Source organism: Schistocerca serialis, chromosome 7, assembly GCF_023864345.2.
Source record: "Schistocerca serialis cubense isolate TAMUIC-IGC-003099 chromosome 7, iqSchSeri2.2, whole genome shotgun sequence".
NCBI classification, from domain to species: domain Eukaryota; kingdom Metazoa; phylum Arthropoda; class Insecta; order Orthoptera; family Acrididae; genus Schistocerca; species Schistocerca serialis.
Window position 1 is genome coordinate 245,656,809 of NC_064644.1, and position 17,470 is coordinate 245,674,278.

General features: G+C 42.6%; 1 protein-coding gene across 1 annotated transcript in view; it reads left to right on the forward strand.

The window, feature by feature from the left end:
• Window positions 1-17,470, forward strand: part of LOC126412633 (bumetanide-sensitive sodium-(potassium)-chloride cotransporter-like) — a 594,798-nt gene that overhangs the window by 484,146 nt on the left and 93,182 nt on the right. Inside the window, exon 12 of the mRNA XM_050082310.1 lies at window positions 306-441. Coding sequence (XP_049938267.1) covers window positions 306-441 — 136 coding nt within the window. The remainder of the gene's footprint in view (window positions 1-305; window positions 442-17,470) is intronic.

Consider the following 17,470-nt stretch of genomic DNA (forward strand, 5'->3'; position numbering starts at 1 on the left):
CTATCAAACTTTGCGTCATTCCGCGTATTCTTCTGACGCAGCACGCTGTGACTTCTTCCCCTTTTCCCAAATGAAGAAACCATTGAATGACATGCATTTCCAGAATGACGAATTGGTAGTTTTCAGCAGGAAATGGATTGTTTTCTGAACAGACAAAATGCAGAATTGAGAAATGAAGATGTGGAGAAGGACTAAAAACATGTACAATTCGCAAGATATCAGTTTCTTTTGTTCAGGTGTTAAACTTTGTCACTGGCAACTGAAGTCAGCTGTGAGTGGCGCTACATGGTGACCTCTTGTTGCAGTACTACAATGCGTGGGTGAGCCTGCTGGGAACCCTCATGTGTATCGGAGTGATGTTCCTCATGTCTTGGGTCATGGCGCTCATCACCTTCGTTGTGGTCGTCACCCTCTACCTGTACGTTTCCTACCGCAAACCAGGTAAGCCATAATTACTCTCGTTTCTTGTAATGTAATCTACCCATATTAGTACATACATCTTCTTTATCGTTTGATTGCATTTAATATTCTTCCAATTTTTTATCAGAGTTGTTGCATTCCATCTTGGTCGCTGCAGCTCATCTACAAGACCACGTCCAAGTTGTTTCTTGTAGTAGCGTATTCTCGTTTTTAGGGAACCGTACCTCAGTCAGGAAAAAAGGAAATCTTCTAGGATCACTTTCTTTTCCGTCTGTCTCTCTGCCGGTCAGACTGTTAAGAACTCTGTTTCTCAGGAATAAGTAGATGTATCAATTTGAAATATATATCACATACTAGGCTCTACGGTACCCTTGCGGTGTAAAAAGTCAATGCAATCAAAAGATGCGGCAATTTGATTCACGTACTTTGAAACTCGCAAACTCACTCATCAAAACCTATAGCGTACTTCCCGTTGACTAATAATCATGAAATTTGGCAAGAAGCAAAGTTTCGTAGTGCAAGTAAGGTAAAAATATCCGAAAATTATTAATCTGTAATTACGACACACGAAAAATATTTTTTTGCCATTTGCTATTCAACTGTTAGGTTTTTTCTTTTAAGATCCCTTTTCCCCAGGAACGGGTGAACGTATGGAGTTCAAATTTATGAAACATACTAAGGTCTATGAGCCTTTGTCGACGTAAAAAGTTTAAGCTTCCAAGTCAATGGCAGTAAAAGACACGACCACTAATATCACGTATTTTGATATCTTGCCAGTATTGATATCGATAACACGCAAAAATCGTTGAATTTCTAGATTTCCGGACGGACGAATTTCTATATACATAATTAAGTTTATGCGGAACCCGCAGTCCGCGAGTCCTATTCGCACTTATTCGGATTTTTTTCTTTCACTTTTCTCTGTCGTAAATGTGATCCCCTTAAAGAGCTGGACTGGTAGAATGCATGTTGTCGCTCAGCCTCTGATTAAAACAGTCACATACGTCAACACCCTTTTTTGGGATATAAACAATGATCTTAACGTTAAATGTACGGTGATGTGTCTAATATCCAGCTTTATGGGGCAGATGACACTATGATCTTCTGGTAATATTTCCTAGGTGTGGTGCTTCGATGTAAATGGGATTGGAGGGGAAGTGCTAAGAGAAATAATGTGCGATGAGTCTTGGGAAGGGTAAAAAGACGGATTGTAGGAGGTGGACTGCACTGCAGTTAAGCGGGGAAAGAAAGAGGTGCGGTAGGTTGTGATTGGTAGAAAGGATAGTCCTCGTAGATGATTTCGTGCCCTGGGAGAGGGAGGCGGTTGAAATTACGCTGTGAAAGGACAATATGTGTTTGGAGGAGTAAGGAAATTGGAAGCAGTTGGCAGAGACGCGGCAGCGGCCAGAGTTCCCAAGGATGCGGATACAGTGGATTGTTGGGATTAGATTTTGTAAGATGTATAGGACTGACGAAGGTGTTGAGGGTGTTGGAGGAGATGCGGGAATTTTTGCGGCTGGTTCAGGATGCGGGTGGTGAGGGGTTAGATGGATACGGAATCCGAGACGGAGTGCGTGGGATGGGCTGAGATCCGCACATCATTTGCATAGCATATGACTGGACAGGCGAGGGCCTCGTAGATATATGTGTGTTCAGTCCCAATTTCGAATGGTTAGTAGCTTTAGTCTGCTGTGCACCTTCAGTTACAAGATGCGGCTGTTGATTGCGAGGTAGAGTCTCGAGAACGGAAAGCTTGGGATTTTTGTTGTAACTATTACCTGAATTTTTGCAAGATTTGCGGAAATTGAGTATTATTACAGATGAAATTTTTATTCACACACGTTGATACTTATATGATCATATTAGCCATTTTATGTATTTATATTGTGTTTTCAGTAGAAAGACAAGTAGTGATCTTGCTCAAACTGTAAGCCTAAACTATGACCATAACCTTAACAAGCATTAATAAAACTATAATCCAGCGTTGCAGATGTTGCAGTAGTACTATGAAAATTCATGCAACAATAAATAGGTAGCCACTCAATGTGGAACCTTTATACCCGATATACATGTTCTCTGTTATGGTACTCCTGTTTTAAAAGATCCTCTACTACTTCATGAATCCCTAATTGCAGTTTGGCTATTCGGTCCGTCGGTGAGCCACCCGTCTACTTGTTAAGGCGTGCTGGGTTCTAAGCTCACTCTCAGTGATTTGCAGTATCAGTATATGAATCCAGAGCAGCAAAACAATTGCAACAAAAGCTGGCTTTATTCAGCCTTTGACCATAGTTTCGACGGATGTATGCCCGTCTTCTACAGAAATTCGTGTAACTTGAAGACACTGTAACAGCAATAATTACAAACCGGGAAAAATCCATGTCAAAATTACACTTCATACAGAGACTAGATCCTCACAAAAGGGTGAGAATATCACATATATCATGTTTTTGAGCATGTATTTATTGCTGTTTCATTGTTTTCAGGTTACACACATTTCTGAAGAAGGCAGATTAACATCCGTCAGAACCATTCTCAAAGGTTGGATAAGACCACGTTTTGTTGCAACTGGTTGGCTGCTTTGGATTCATTTACTATCCTCTAACCGTTGCTAAAGTACAGGCTCAAAATACTAATTTGCAATATATTGTGTTTATACAATAACGGTGTGCGCATGTATAGATTAATAACAGTTGCCTGTATTCTTTCTTCGCTGTAGCTTATTTAGGAGTCCTGTATATCCGTAGGCTGGCGGTAGTCGAAACTTATTTTACTCAAATCGTCGCATGGAAGCTGAAAGTGAACATTTTGACAGGAAAAGCTACTAACGTTGTCACCCGACTAGGGGTGAAACACTTCACCAAATTCATCTAATGCAGGTGGTTTTCACATTGACGGTGCAAGTCACAAGTCAGATTAAGCTACGAGCGTTAACTAATCGCACGACCGCCAAGTGACTAACTGCCTATGTAAATGTAACCCTAGAACCAGGGAGAGGCGCCTAACAGGTGTAAGATACATGCGTCGTCCACTTTTGAAACGCAATACAGCAACGATTCTGCGTGATATGGAATCGGCAAGTCCTCAGTAGATTTCCGGATGTATGGGACACCAGATGTTTAGGCACAGATCACGCAAATCCCATTAGGTGCTGCTCGATACTTTGTGGGAGCAGAGCTGACGCCCGTTCGGCCCAGATCTGTTCTGTCGGATTCACGTCACTTGAATTTGGTGGAAAGACATCACCATGAGTTCCAGCTAACCTGCTGGAAGATGCCTTCGACTTCCTGGAAGACATTAAGCATGAAAGAAAGCAGTGGTCCACAGTACTGACAGTACTGTTCAAGTGGTCCGCAGTTGCCATGGTGCCTTCGATTACTACCAAAAGCCCCATGGCAGCCGAGGTGATTGACCCCACAGCACAATATTGCCCTCAGCGGCCACCGTCCGTGGTGGAGTGCATGTATTGAGCAGCTGATAGCTTGGACGACGGCGTATCCGGACGCGACCGTCGACCTGAAGTATCATGAAGCATGATTCACCCGAACAGGCGATGTGCTTCCACTGATCCACGCTACAATCTCTTTCATACCGTACCCTCTACAGTAGTGCGACGGGAGTCAAAAAGTAAAGAGAGTTTTGCAATTTCTCGCCGTAGGGCTTGGTAACGCTAATACACTCCTGGAAATTGAAATAAGAACACCGTGAATTCATTGTCCCAGGAAGGAGAAACTTTATTGACACATTCCTGGGGTCAGATACATCACATGATCACACTGACAGAACCACAGGCACATAGACACAGGCAGCAGAGCATGCACAATGGCGGCACTAGTACAGTGTATATCCACCTTTCGCAGCAATGCAGGCTGCTATTCTCCCATGGAGACGATCGTAGAGATGCTGGATGTAGTCCTGTGGAACGGCTTGCCATGCCATTTCCACCTGGCGCCTCAGGTGGACCAGCGTTCGTGCTGGACGTGCAGACCGCGTGAGACGACGCTTCATCCAGTCCCAAACATGCTCAATGGGGGACACATCCGGAGATCTTGCTGGCCAGGGTAGTTAACTTACACCTTCTAGAGCACGTTGGGTGGCACGGGATACATGCGGACGTGCATTGTCCTGTTGGAACAGCAAGTTCCCTCCCGGTCTAGGAATGGTAGAACGATGGGTTCGATGACGGTTTGGATGTACCGTGCACTATTCAGTGTACCCTCGACGATCACCAGTGGTGTACGGCCAGTGTAGGAGATCGCTCCCCACACCATGATGTCGGGTGTTGGCCCTGTGTGCCTCGGTCGTATGCAGTCCTGATTGTGGCGCTCACCTGCACGGCGCCAAACACGCATACGACCATCATTGGCACCAAGGCAGAAGCGACTCTCATCGCTGAAGACGACACGTCTCCATTCGTCCCTCCATTCACGCCTGTCGCGACACCACTGGAGGCGGGCTGCACGATGTTGGGGCGTGAGCGGAAGACGGCCTAACGGTGTGCGGGACCGTAGCCCAGCTTCATGGAGACGGTTGCGAATGGTCCTCGCCGATACCCCAGGAGCAACAGCGTCCCTAATTTGCTGGGAAGTGGCGGTGCGGTCCCCTACGGCACTGCGTAGGATCCTACGGTCTTGGCGTGCATCCGTGCGTCGCTGCGGTCCGGTCCCAGGTCGACGGGCACGTGCACCTTCCGCCGACCACTGGCGACAACATCGATGTACTGTGGAGACCTCACGCCCCACGCGTTGAGCAATTCGGCGGTACGTCCACCCGGCCTCCCGCATGCCCACTATACGCCCTCGCTCGAAGTCAGTCAACTGCACATACGGTTCACGTCCACGATGTCGCGGCATGCTACCAGTGTTAAAGACTGCGATGGAGCTCCGTATGCCACGGCAAACTGGCTGACACTGACGGCGGCGGTGCACAAATGCTGCGCAGCTAGCGCCATTCGACGGCCAACACCGCGGTTCCTGGTGTGTCCGCTGTGCCGTGCGTGTGATCATTGCTTGTACAGCCCTCTCGCCGTGTCCGGAGCAAGTATGGTGGGTCTGACACACCGGTGTCAATGTGTTCTTTTTTCCATTTCCAGGAGTGTAGTATCCAAGAATGAAGCATCGTCGCAGCAACAATTCAAGGTAACGTGTCACTCTTATTTCCGAGTTAGTTGTTGTATCGTTTCAGACCGTGATACACGGCAGCTCCATTGTCAACTGCGCAAAGAAGGAAATGAGGGCAATTATTCGTTTTTTGTTTGCGTAAGCTGTTACACCTGCGGAAATTATTCGTCGAATGCAAATGCAATTTCGGCTGTTTATCGCGGAGCAAGATCCACGAGTGAACAGAGCACTTCAAACAGGGAAGAACTTGTCTACGTGAGGAGGAAAGATCGATCAGCCATGGTTCAGCGTCTTCCATCTTACACGGCAGGCTAAGCTGTGTGCGGGGTCGGTACCGAAAGAATTGTCAGCGCAGCGTAAGGCACAAAGGATGGACATCTCTCGTAAACATTTGGTCCGTTATCATCGCGAGGAGATAGATTTTTACAGCAAATCGTTACTGTAGACGATACGTGGATGCATCATCACGAACCGGAAAGTAAGGCTGCGAGCATGGTTTCGAAACCCTCGTAATCACCAGAAGTTAAGAAATTTAAACGTCAGCCAGCAGCTGGTAAGATTATGCTAGCTCTATTATGAGACATGGAAGGTGTGGCAGCCATACGTTTCAATCCAAAAGGCGAAAATATAAACAGTGAGAACTATTGTGCTGTGTTGCGAACTAAACTGAAACCTGCAATCAGATCCAAGCGCCGCGGAAAAGTGCAAAAAGGTGTCATCCTGCAGCAAGACGAGGATCGGCCACTTTCTACCAAACTGACTGTCGAAACAATAAAGGCGTCGGGATCCGAATTGCTGGAGCACCCACCATACAGTCCAGCCCCGCCTCCAAGCGATTTCCATACGTCTGAACCATTGAAGAAAGCGCCCAGGGAAGATAATTTGCAACCGATGCGGATTTCATTGAATCAGGTGCAGCCAAAAAACATTTTTTCCGACGGAATCAAAAAACTTGTGAAACGTTGGGCAAAGTGCGTTGAAATGCAGGGAGATTATGTAGAAAAATAATGTACGTTTCAGTCTTCTGACAATAGAATAAATATTCCGTTTCTGAAAAATCCAAGCCTGCAGCGTCCAGGGTGTGTCATAAAGCGTAGACGTTCAACAGCGTAATGCCTACTCGCTCTTTAACCACCCTTCAGTCACGTTCTGTAGGTGCTGACGGCAGTAATAGGAAAACAGCCGACTAGCTTCGCCGTTTGCGAGATGCTCGTTCCCAGGCACGGGACCATAACAATCTGCCCTCTGTCAAAGTCGCTTATGCCAGAGAATTTCCCCATCTCCTGCCCATATCGTATCTGATACGATTACATACTTTCCTTACCGCTTCACAAGCTCACAACGCCAGCGCGCGCCTTTCAGCGTCGTTGTTAGCAGTTCTCACCAGTGGTCATCAGTGTTAAGTCATAAGCCATTTCACTTAAACTCGTGGAGCTATACATTTTTCTACACATTACGCTCTTAGCCGCTCCCTGAAAGTGACAAGTTTAGTGTTGATGTTGAATCTGTCTCTCACTGAATTTCTCGCTAACAATCTGAAAACCGCATGACTTCAAAACTTCCGATTACAGATTCTGATCTTATTATGCAAACTAATTTTAAGAATGTGTTTTTAATTAATCTAAAATGGATCTGTTGGTCTGTAAATTTGGTAATGCAAAGAACAATTTACAAAAATACTCAGAAAGACTGTTGTTGTGGTCTTCAGTACAAAGACTGGTTTGATACAGCTCTCCTTCCTGCTCTATACTGTGCAAGCCTCTCCATTTCCGAATAACTACTGCAACCAACATTCTTCTCAATGTGCTTGCTGTATTCATCTCTTGGTCTCTCTCTACAACCCGCAACACACACGCACACACACACACACACACACACACACACACACACAAACACTTCCCTTCAGTACTAAACTGGTCATCCCTTGGTGTCTCAGAACGTGTGCTATCAACCGATCTCTTCTTTTAGTCAAGTTGAGCCATAAATTTCTTATCTCCCCAGGTCTCTTCAGTACCTCCTCTTTAGCTAAGTGATCTACCCATCTAATCCTCAGAATTATTCTGTAGCACCACATTTCAAAAGCTTCCATTCTCTTCTTGTTTAAATTGTCTGTTGTCCATGTTTCACTTCTATACTGGCTACATTCTACACAAATACTTACAGAAAAGACTTACTAACATTTAGATCTCTGTTTGATGTTAACCAATTTCCCTTCTTCAGAAAGCTTTTCTTGCCACTGCCATTCTACATTTTCTGTTCTCTCTACTTCGACAATCATCAGTTATCATGCTGCCCAAATACCAAAACTCATCAACTACTTTAAGTGTCAAGTTTCGTAATCTAATCCCATCAACATCACCTGACCTAATTCGCAACGTTCCATTATCCTTGTTTCGCTTTTGTTGATGTTCATCTTATATCCCCCTTTCAAGACACTGTCCATTCCGTTGAACTACTGTTCCAAGTGTTTTGCTGTCTCTGACAGAATTACATTGCCATCGGCAAACCTAAAGCTTTTTTTCTTTATTTTTAGAATGACTAACTATCACGTAATTTAAATATGCCCTATTATAAAAATGCATCTGATGAATGTACATGAAATTTCACTAATTGGAAATTGTTCCTAATATTCTGTCAAAAAATTTTCATTTGGACCTACAAAAAATTCTTACCTTGCATCGGATAACTTGACTATGCTCTCTCAATTTGATGTTTTAGCAAATTAGTTGATTCACTTTTCAAAATTATCGATTATTGTTCACGCGGAAGCGCAAGGCGTGACCAAATATATTCTACTAAACATTTTTCTTCGATGAGTGGGCATATGCTTCGTGAAATATTTATAAACGACAGAAGGAAATACTTTGAAATTTTTTTAACAACGCCACTTGCTGAAATCGACAATATTCTGAATAAACAGGTGATTTTCATTGCATTTGCATTCAAAGATGTACCAGTTGGTAATATACCAAAATAATTGCGATTTAGTACTAATTCTGTCAGTGTATAAAGCTTTCAATGCACGTTTGCTAGGTTGACATTTCTGCCTTTTCTCGTCTCCCAGAATTTTCTTGGCTCATCTGCTCTCAGATCGCCAATTTACCATGTCACTTTCATTATTGTCAAATTATGTCGTACACTCAATTCTGGGACTTGTCACCTGTTTGATTTCTTGTCTCTCCCATTACTTCCCAACATACACCTCTACACCGCTTGCTCAAAGTCACCCCTTCCCCCGATGCAATAAGTCAAACCTGGTAATACACAGCGACTGTAAAATTTCCTTTTCAAACACGTCGAACGCTTAATTTTTAACGTCATATTTAGTACACTAAAACCACTCCGGGTATGAACTTTGGAGTTTTTCTCTCTTCCTTTCCATTTAGTCGCTGTCTGCAACTGTCCTAAGAACAAAAACTTCTCCGTTAGTTCTACAACTTCATTTTTAATTCGTACAACTTTCTTTTCGATTTGCTTGTGATTCATAATTTTTGTCTTATTGTGTTTCAATTGCAACCCTTCTTGCAAACTTACTCTTTTCGTTGGTAAAGATTTGCTGATCCAGAAGTAAACAGCACTCTGCCGTGTAAACCCGTCGGTGGTTTAGTTATCTACATCTGCATCTACATCTACATGATTACTTTGCTATTCACAATAAAGTGACTGACAGAGGGTTCAATGAACCATCTTCAAGCTGTCTCTCTACCGTTCCACTCTCGAACGGCACGCGGGAAAAACGAACACTTAAATTTTTCTGTGCGAGCCGTGATTTCTCTTATTCTATCGTGATGATTATTTCTCCCTATGTAGGTGGGTGCAATCAGAATGTTTTCGCAATCGGAGGAGAACACTGGTGATTGAAATTTCGTGGGAAGATCCCGTCGCAACGAAAAACGCCTTTGTTTTGATGATTGCCACTCCAATACACGTATCATGTCTGTGACACTATCTCATCTATTTCGCGATAATACAAAACGAGCTGTCCTTCTTTGTACTTTTTCGATGTCATCCGTCAGTCCCACCTGATGCTGATCCCACACCGCACAGCAATACTCCAGAATAGGGTGGACAAGCTTGGTGTAAGAAGTCTCTTTAGTAGACCTGTCGCACCTTCTAAGTGCTCTGGCAATGAATCGCAGTCTTTGGTTTGCTCTACCCACAATATTATCTCTGTGATTCTTTCAATTTAGGTTATTTGTGACTGAGATCCCTAAGTATTTGGTTGATTTAGCCTTCAGATTTGTGTGACTTACCGCGTAATCGAAATTTAGCTGATTTCTTTTAGTACTCATGTGAATAACTTCACACTTTTCTTTATTCAGGGTCAATTGCCACTTTTCGCACCATACAGATATCTTATCTAAATCATTTTACAAGTCGTGTTGATCATCTGATGACTTTACAAGACGGTAAATGACAGCATCATCTGCAAACAATCTAAGGCGGCTACTCAGATTGTCTCCTATGTCGTTAATGTAGATCAGGAACAATAGAGGGCGTTTAACACTTCCTTGGGGAATGCCGAATATTACTTCTGTTTTACTCGATGACTTTCTATTACTACGAACTGTGACCTTTCTGACAGGAAATCACGAATCCAGTCGCACAACTGAGGCGATATTTCGTAGACACGCAGTTTGGTTAGAAGATGCTTGTGAGGAACGGTGTCGAAATCCTTCTGGAAATATAAAAATATGGAATCAATATGACATCCCCTGCCGATAGCACTCATTACTTCATGAGTATAAAGAGCTAGTTGTGTTTCACAAGAACGATATTTTCTGAAACTGTGCCGACTATGTGTCAATAAATTGTTTTCTTCGAGGTACTTCAAAATGTTCGAATACAGTATATGTTCCAAAACCCTACTGCAAATCGACATTAGTGATATGGGCCTGTAATTCAGCGGATTACTCCTACTTCCCTTTTTGGGTATTGGTATGACTGAAGAAATTTTCCAGTCTTTAGGTACCCATCTCTCTGTGAGCGAGTGGTTATATATAATTGCTAAATATGTTCGATTAACAAGAATTGCTTCAGGTCTTCGCAATTTAAATATGTGAAACAGAAATCTAGGAACAGTAGGAATAACCTTGGCTGCATGGAAGCCCCTTACTCATTTCTAAATTTCCCATTGTCTTGATGAATTCTGGTGGAACCAGTAATATTGACAGATACTTTCTTCACTATACCCAAATACAATGTGTTAACACCTTGTTTCACTGACTCAGTATGCATAGATTTCGTAGAAACCAAGTCAAAATCTTTTCCAGTATCTATGAATGCTAGACAAAGTGTTAGTTCGTGTTCGTTACTTCGATTCATAATTTTCATTCAACACTTGCAAGTGATTTCTTGCACTAAAGCCAGCATGTTGCTTCATTTGCATCTACATCTACATACATACTTAGGAAGCGCACCGTATGATGAGTGGCGGAACGTGTCTTTCCCATTACTAGTAGTTTCCTTATCTGTTCCATTCACAAATGTTGTTGTTGTGGTCTTCAGCCCTGAGACTGGTTTGATGCGGCTCTCCATGCTACCCTATTCTGTGCAAGTTTCTTCATCTCCCAGTACCCATTGCAACCTACATCCTTCTGAATCTGCTTAGTGTATTCATCTCTTGGTCTCCCTCTACGATTTTTACCCTCCACACTGCTCTCCAATACTAAATTTGTGATCCCTTGATGCCTCAGAACATGTCCTACCAACCAGTCTCTTCTTCTAGTCAAGTTGTGCCACAAGCTCCTCTTCTCCCCAATTCTATTCAATACCTCCTCATTAGTTATGTGACCTACCCATCTAATCTTCAGCATTCTTCAATAGCACCACATTTCGAAAGCTTCTATTCTCTTCTTGTCCAAACTATTTATCGTCCATGTTTCACTTCCATACAAATACTTTCAGAAACGACTTCCTCACACTTAAATCTATACTCGATGTTAACAAATTTCTCTTCTTCAGAAACGCTTTCCTTGCCATTGCCAGTCTACATTTTATGTCTTCTCAACTTCAAGACATTAGTCAGGAAGAATCAATACGCAAAGAAGTGGGATACGGAAGTACTAAGGAATGACGAGATACGTTTGAAGTTCTCTAACGCTATAGCTACAGCAATAAGGAATAGCGCAGTAGGCAGTACAATTGAAGAGGAATGGACATCTCTAAAAAGGGCCATCACAGAAGTTGGGAATGAAAACATAGGTACAAAGAAGGTAGCTGCGAAGTAACCATGGGTAACAGAAGAAATACTTCAGTTGATTGATGAAAGGAGGAAGTACAAACATGTTCCGGGAAAATCAGGAATACAGAAATACAAGTCGCTGAGGAATTAAATAAATAGGAAGTGCAGGGAAGCTAAGACGAAATGGCTGCAGGAAAAATGTGAAGACATCGAAAAAGATATGATTGTCGGAAGGACAGACTCAGCATACAGGAAAGTCAAAACAACCTTTGGTGATATTAAAAGCAACGGTGGTAACATTAAGAGTGCAACGGGAATTCCACTGTTAAATGCAGAGGAGAGAGCAGATAGGTGGAAAGAATACATTGAAAGCCTCTATGAGAATGAAGATTTGTCTGATGTGATAGAAAAAGAAACAGGAGTCGATTTAGAAGAGATAGGGGATCCAATATTTGAATCGGAATTTAAAAGAGCTTTGGAGGACTTACGGTCAAATAAGGCAGAAGGGATGGATAACATTCCATCAGAATTTCTAAAATCATTGGGGGAAGTGGCAACAAAACGACTATTCACGTTGGTGTGTAGAATACATGAGTCTGGCGATATACCATCTGACTTTCGGAAAAGCATCATCCACACAATTCCGAAGACGACAAGAGCTGACAAGTGCGAGAATTATCGCACAATCAGCTTAACAGCTCATGCATCGAAGCTGCTTACAAGAATAATATACAGAAGAATGGAAAAGAAAATTGAGAATTCGCTAGGTGACGATCAGTTTGGCTTTAGGAAAAGTAAAGGGACGAGAGAGGCAATTCTGAGGTCACGGCTAATAATGGAAGCAAGGCTAAAGAAAAATCAAGACACTTTCATAGGATTTGTCGGTCTGGAAAAAGCGTTCGACAATATAAAATGGTGCAAGCTGTTAGAGATTCTGAAAAACGTAGGGGTAAGCTATAGGGAGAGACGGGTCATATACAATATGTACAACAACCAAGAGGGAATAATAAGAGTGGACGATCAAGAACGAAGTGCTCGTATTAAGAAGGGTGTAAGACAAGGCTGTAGCCTTTCGCCCCTACTCTTCAATCTGTACATCGAGGAAGCAATGATGGAAATAAAAGAAAGGTTTAGGAGTGGAATTAAAATACAAGGTGAAAGGATATCAATGATACGATTCGCTGATGACATTGATATCCTGAGTGAAAGTGAAGAAGAATTAAATGATCTGCTGAACGGAATGAACAGTCTAATGAGTACACAGTATGGTTTGAGAGTAAATCGGAGAAAGACGAAGGTAATGAGAAGTAGTAGAAATGAGAACAGCGAGAAACTTAACATCAGGATTGATGGTCACGAAGTCAATGAAGTTAAGGAATTCTGCTACCTAGGCAGTGAAATAACCAATGACGGACGGAGCAAGGAGGACATCAAAAGCAGGCTCGCTATGGCAAAAAAGGCATTTCTGGCCAAGAGAAGTCTACTAATATCAAATACCGGCCTTAATTTGAGGAAGAAATTTCTGAGGATGTACGTTTGGAGTACAGCATTGTATGGTAGTGAAACATGGACTGTGGGAAAACCGGAACAGAAGAGAATCGAAGCATTTGAGATGTGGTGCTATAGACGAATGTTGAAAATTAGGTGGACTGACAAGGTAAGGAATGAGGAGGATCTACGCAGAATCGGAGAGGAAAGGAATATGTGGAAAACACTGATAAGGAGAAGGGACAGGATGATAGGGCATCTGCTAAGACATGAGGGAATGACTTCCATGGTACTAGAGGGAGCTGTAGAGGGCAAAAACTGTAGAGGAAGACAGAGATTGGAATACGTCAAGCAAATAATTGAGGACGTAGGTTGCAAGTGCTACTCTGAGATGAAGAGATTAGCAAAGGAAAGGAATTCGTGGCGGGCCGCATCAAACCAGTCAGTAGACTGATGACAAAAAAAAAAAAAAAAAAGAACTTCGACCATCATCAGTTATTTTGCTCCCCAAATAGCAAAACTCCTTTACTACTTTAAGTGTTTCATTTCCTAATCTAATTACCTCAGCATAACCCGATTTAATTCGACTACATTCCATCATCCTAGTTTTGCTTTGGTTGATGTTCATCTTATATCCTCCTTTCAAGACACTGTCCATTCCTTTCAACTGCTCTTCCAAGTCCTTTGTTGTCTCTGACAGAATTACAATGTCATCGGCGAACCTCAAAGTTTTTATTTCTTCTCCATGGATTTTAATGGCTACTCCGAACTTTTCTTTTGTTTCCTTTACTACTTGCTCAATATACAGATTAAATAGCATCGGGGAGAGACTACAACCCTGTCTCACTCCCTTCCCAACCACTGCTTCCTTTTCATGCCCCTCGACTCTTATAACTGCCATCTGGTTTCTGTAGAAATTGTAAATAGCCTTTCGCTCCTTGTATTTTACCCCTGCCACCTTTAGAATTTGAAAGAGAGGATTCCAGTCAACATTGTCAAAAGCTTTCTCTAAGTCTACAAATGCTAGAAACGTAGGTTTGCCTTTCCTTAATCTTTCTTCTAAGATAAGTCGTAAGGTCAGTATTGCCTCACGTGTTCCATTATTTCTACGGAATCCAAACTGATCTTCCCCGAGGTCGGATGCTACCACTTTTTCCATTCGTCTGTAAAGAATTCGCGTTAGTGTTTTGCAGCTGTGACTTATTAAACTGATAGTAAGGTAATTTTCACATCTGTCAACACCTGCTTTCTTTGGGATTGGAATTATTATATTCTTCTTGAAGTCTGAGGGTACTTCGCCTGTCTCATACATCTTGCTCACGAGATGGTAGAGTTTTGTCAGGACTGGCTCTCCTAAGGCCGTCAGTAGTTCTAATGGAATGTTGTCTACTCCCGGGGCCTTGTTTCGGCTCAGGTCTTTCAGTGCTCTGTCAAACTCTGCACGCAGTATCGTATCTCCCATTTCAAAGCGAGGGAACAGCGACTGTTTGTATGCCTCCATACCAGACCTAATTTCTCTTATTTTGACTTCGGGGTCCTTTTGCGAAATGTATGTTGGCGGCAGAAGAATCGTGCTCCAGTCGGTTTAAAGTGCCGGGTTTCTAAATTTTCTCAATAGTGTTCCGCAAAAAGAATATTTCCCCCCATTGATTGCTATTTGAGTTCACGAAGCATTTCCATAATACTCACATGTTGATCGAAACTATCAGTCTGCGTCTAAACTGCTTCGACGTTTCCTTTAATCCCGACTGTTTGGGATCCCAAACTCTCGAGCAGTACACAAAAACAGGTCGCACTAGTGTTCTATACCTGGTTTCCTTTACAGATGAACATTTTCCTAAAATTCTCCCAGTAAATCGGCCATTCGCCTTCTACGCGACCGTCCTTACGTATTTGTTCCATTTCATATCGCTTTGCAACGTTACAGATATTTAATCGACGTGTGCTCTGATGCCGTAATCGAACATTACAGGATTATTTTTCCTACCCATTTGTATTAATCTGCATTTTTCTATATTTAGAGCGTCACACAATGACGACACCTTCTCGTACACGACATCATCATCATCAACAAACAGCTGCAGACTGCTTCTCACGCTGTCGGACGTATCATTTGTGCATATCGACAATAACAGCAGTCCTATCACACTTTCCTGGGGCACTTCTAACAACACCCTAAATTCTGATAAACAGGACAACGTACTGGGTTCTATTACTTAAGAATTCTTCGAGCCGCTCACTTATCTGGGAACCTATTTCGTATGGTCGTATCTTAGTTAACGGTCTGCAATGGGGCACCATGTAAAAAGCCTTCCGGAAATCTGAGAATACGGAATCTGAAACTTCCTGGCAGATTAAAACTATGAACGTGACCGGAACTCTAACCCGGGCCCTTTGCCTTTCACGCGCAAGTGCTCTACCGGCTGGCAGATTAAAAATGCGTGTCGGACGGGGGCTCGAACTTGGCACCATTGCAGGAGAATTGCTGTGAAGTTTGGAAATTAGGAGATGAGGTGCTGGCCGAAGTAAAGCTGTGAGGACGTGTCGTGAGTCGTGCGTGGGTAACACAGTCGGTAGGGCACTTGCCCGCAAAAGGCAAATGTTCCGGATTCGAGTCCTAGTCCTCTGGCACATAGTTCTGTCAGAAAGTTTCGTATCAGTACACACTCCGAAACAGAGGGAAGATTCACTCTGGATGGAATCTCCTCATTGCCTTTTTAAGTGATTCGCAGAATACCATGCGAGCGAAGAACAAGCTGACTTTTATATGAGTGATGCTTTTTAAATCAATGCTGATCTGTGGAGAGAAGCTTTTCCTTCTCAAGGAAGTTTATCATGTTCAGCTGAGAATGCATCCTGCAGTAAACCGATCTTAAGGATATTAGTTTAAAATTTTGCGGGTCCGTTCTTGTATCCTTTTTACACATAGGAGTCACCTGCGCATTGTCCAGTCCCTTGGGACGTAGTGCTGGGCGAGAACTCCGCAATAAGTAATACCTAAGTAAACGACATGCAACGTAGAGTACTTTCTGTAAAACCGGATTGGGATTGCATCCGGGCCTGGCGTTTTTATTTTTTCCCTCTTTCAGTTGCTTCTCTACGCCAGGGATGACTATTACTATATCCTTCATGCGAGAGACTGTACGACGATCTAACGAGGAATGATTGTACCATCTTTGAATCTTGGTTTGTCCATTAGCTGTCTTCTGTTGCCTCACCATACTGGTCAACGAGTGACTGGATAGAAGCCTTCGACGCACTTAGCGATTTTACGTAGGACCAGAATTTTCTCGGATTATCGGCAAGATCTTTCGCTATTCAGAAACACATATTTTCAATACATCCAAGCAACCATAAAAAACTAATAAAATACAGTTTACGTGGAGGCTAACTGATTTATTTATGGCCAAATCTTACACCACTGATTTCGTAAAATAACCATTTCATATTCCTATCTGTGCCTCCTAACGTGAATGTTTGTATGGTAACATGTGACTTTAATGTAGCTTCAGTGCAGTAATGCAAACTGATAGAACAGATGTAGTTGTTGTATGCTTCACGCATTGATCGTTTTACGTAAGCAAGAATTTCCAGTAATTTCTGCCTGTCGTCACCTGCGCGCTCGTTTTTGAACCGAGAATGCTACAGTCTCTGCTTCCTCAGCGATTTCCGGATTTTGCTGTTAAACTGCCATGGATCTTTTCCGTCCTTAATCCATTCACTAGGCACATAGTTCTAAGACCACGATTAACAATCTGTTTAAACTTTGCTCATAACACCTCTACGTCCATATTCGTTTACTATGTGGGATGCTAACAGGCAAAAATACGAGTAAAACTTTCACTGCGAAACTGAGTGGCCGGTAAAAACTTCCGATAATTTATTTCAGTTCACCTGGACCTGTTACATGCTTCCATATAACTTCACAGTCAGATTAAATTTCAACATCGATAAACAATGGTGAAGTCACTGATGACAGTGTCACCAAAGCGGAGTTATTAAACACGGTTTTCCGAAACTTCTTCGCCAAAGAAGATAAAGTAAATATTATTGAATTCCAATCAAGGACAACTGCCAAGGCGAGTAACATAGAAGTAAATATCCTCGCTGTAGCAAAGCAGCTTAAATCAGTTAATAAAGGCAAGGTCTCCGATCCAGAATGTATACCAATCAGGTTCCTTTCAGAATATGCTGATACAATAGCTCCATATTTAGCAATTATATACAACCGATCGCTCACAGAAAGTTCCGTACCTAAAGA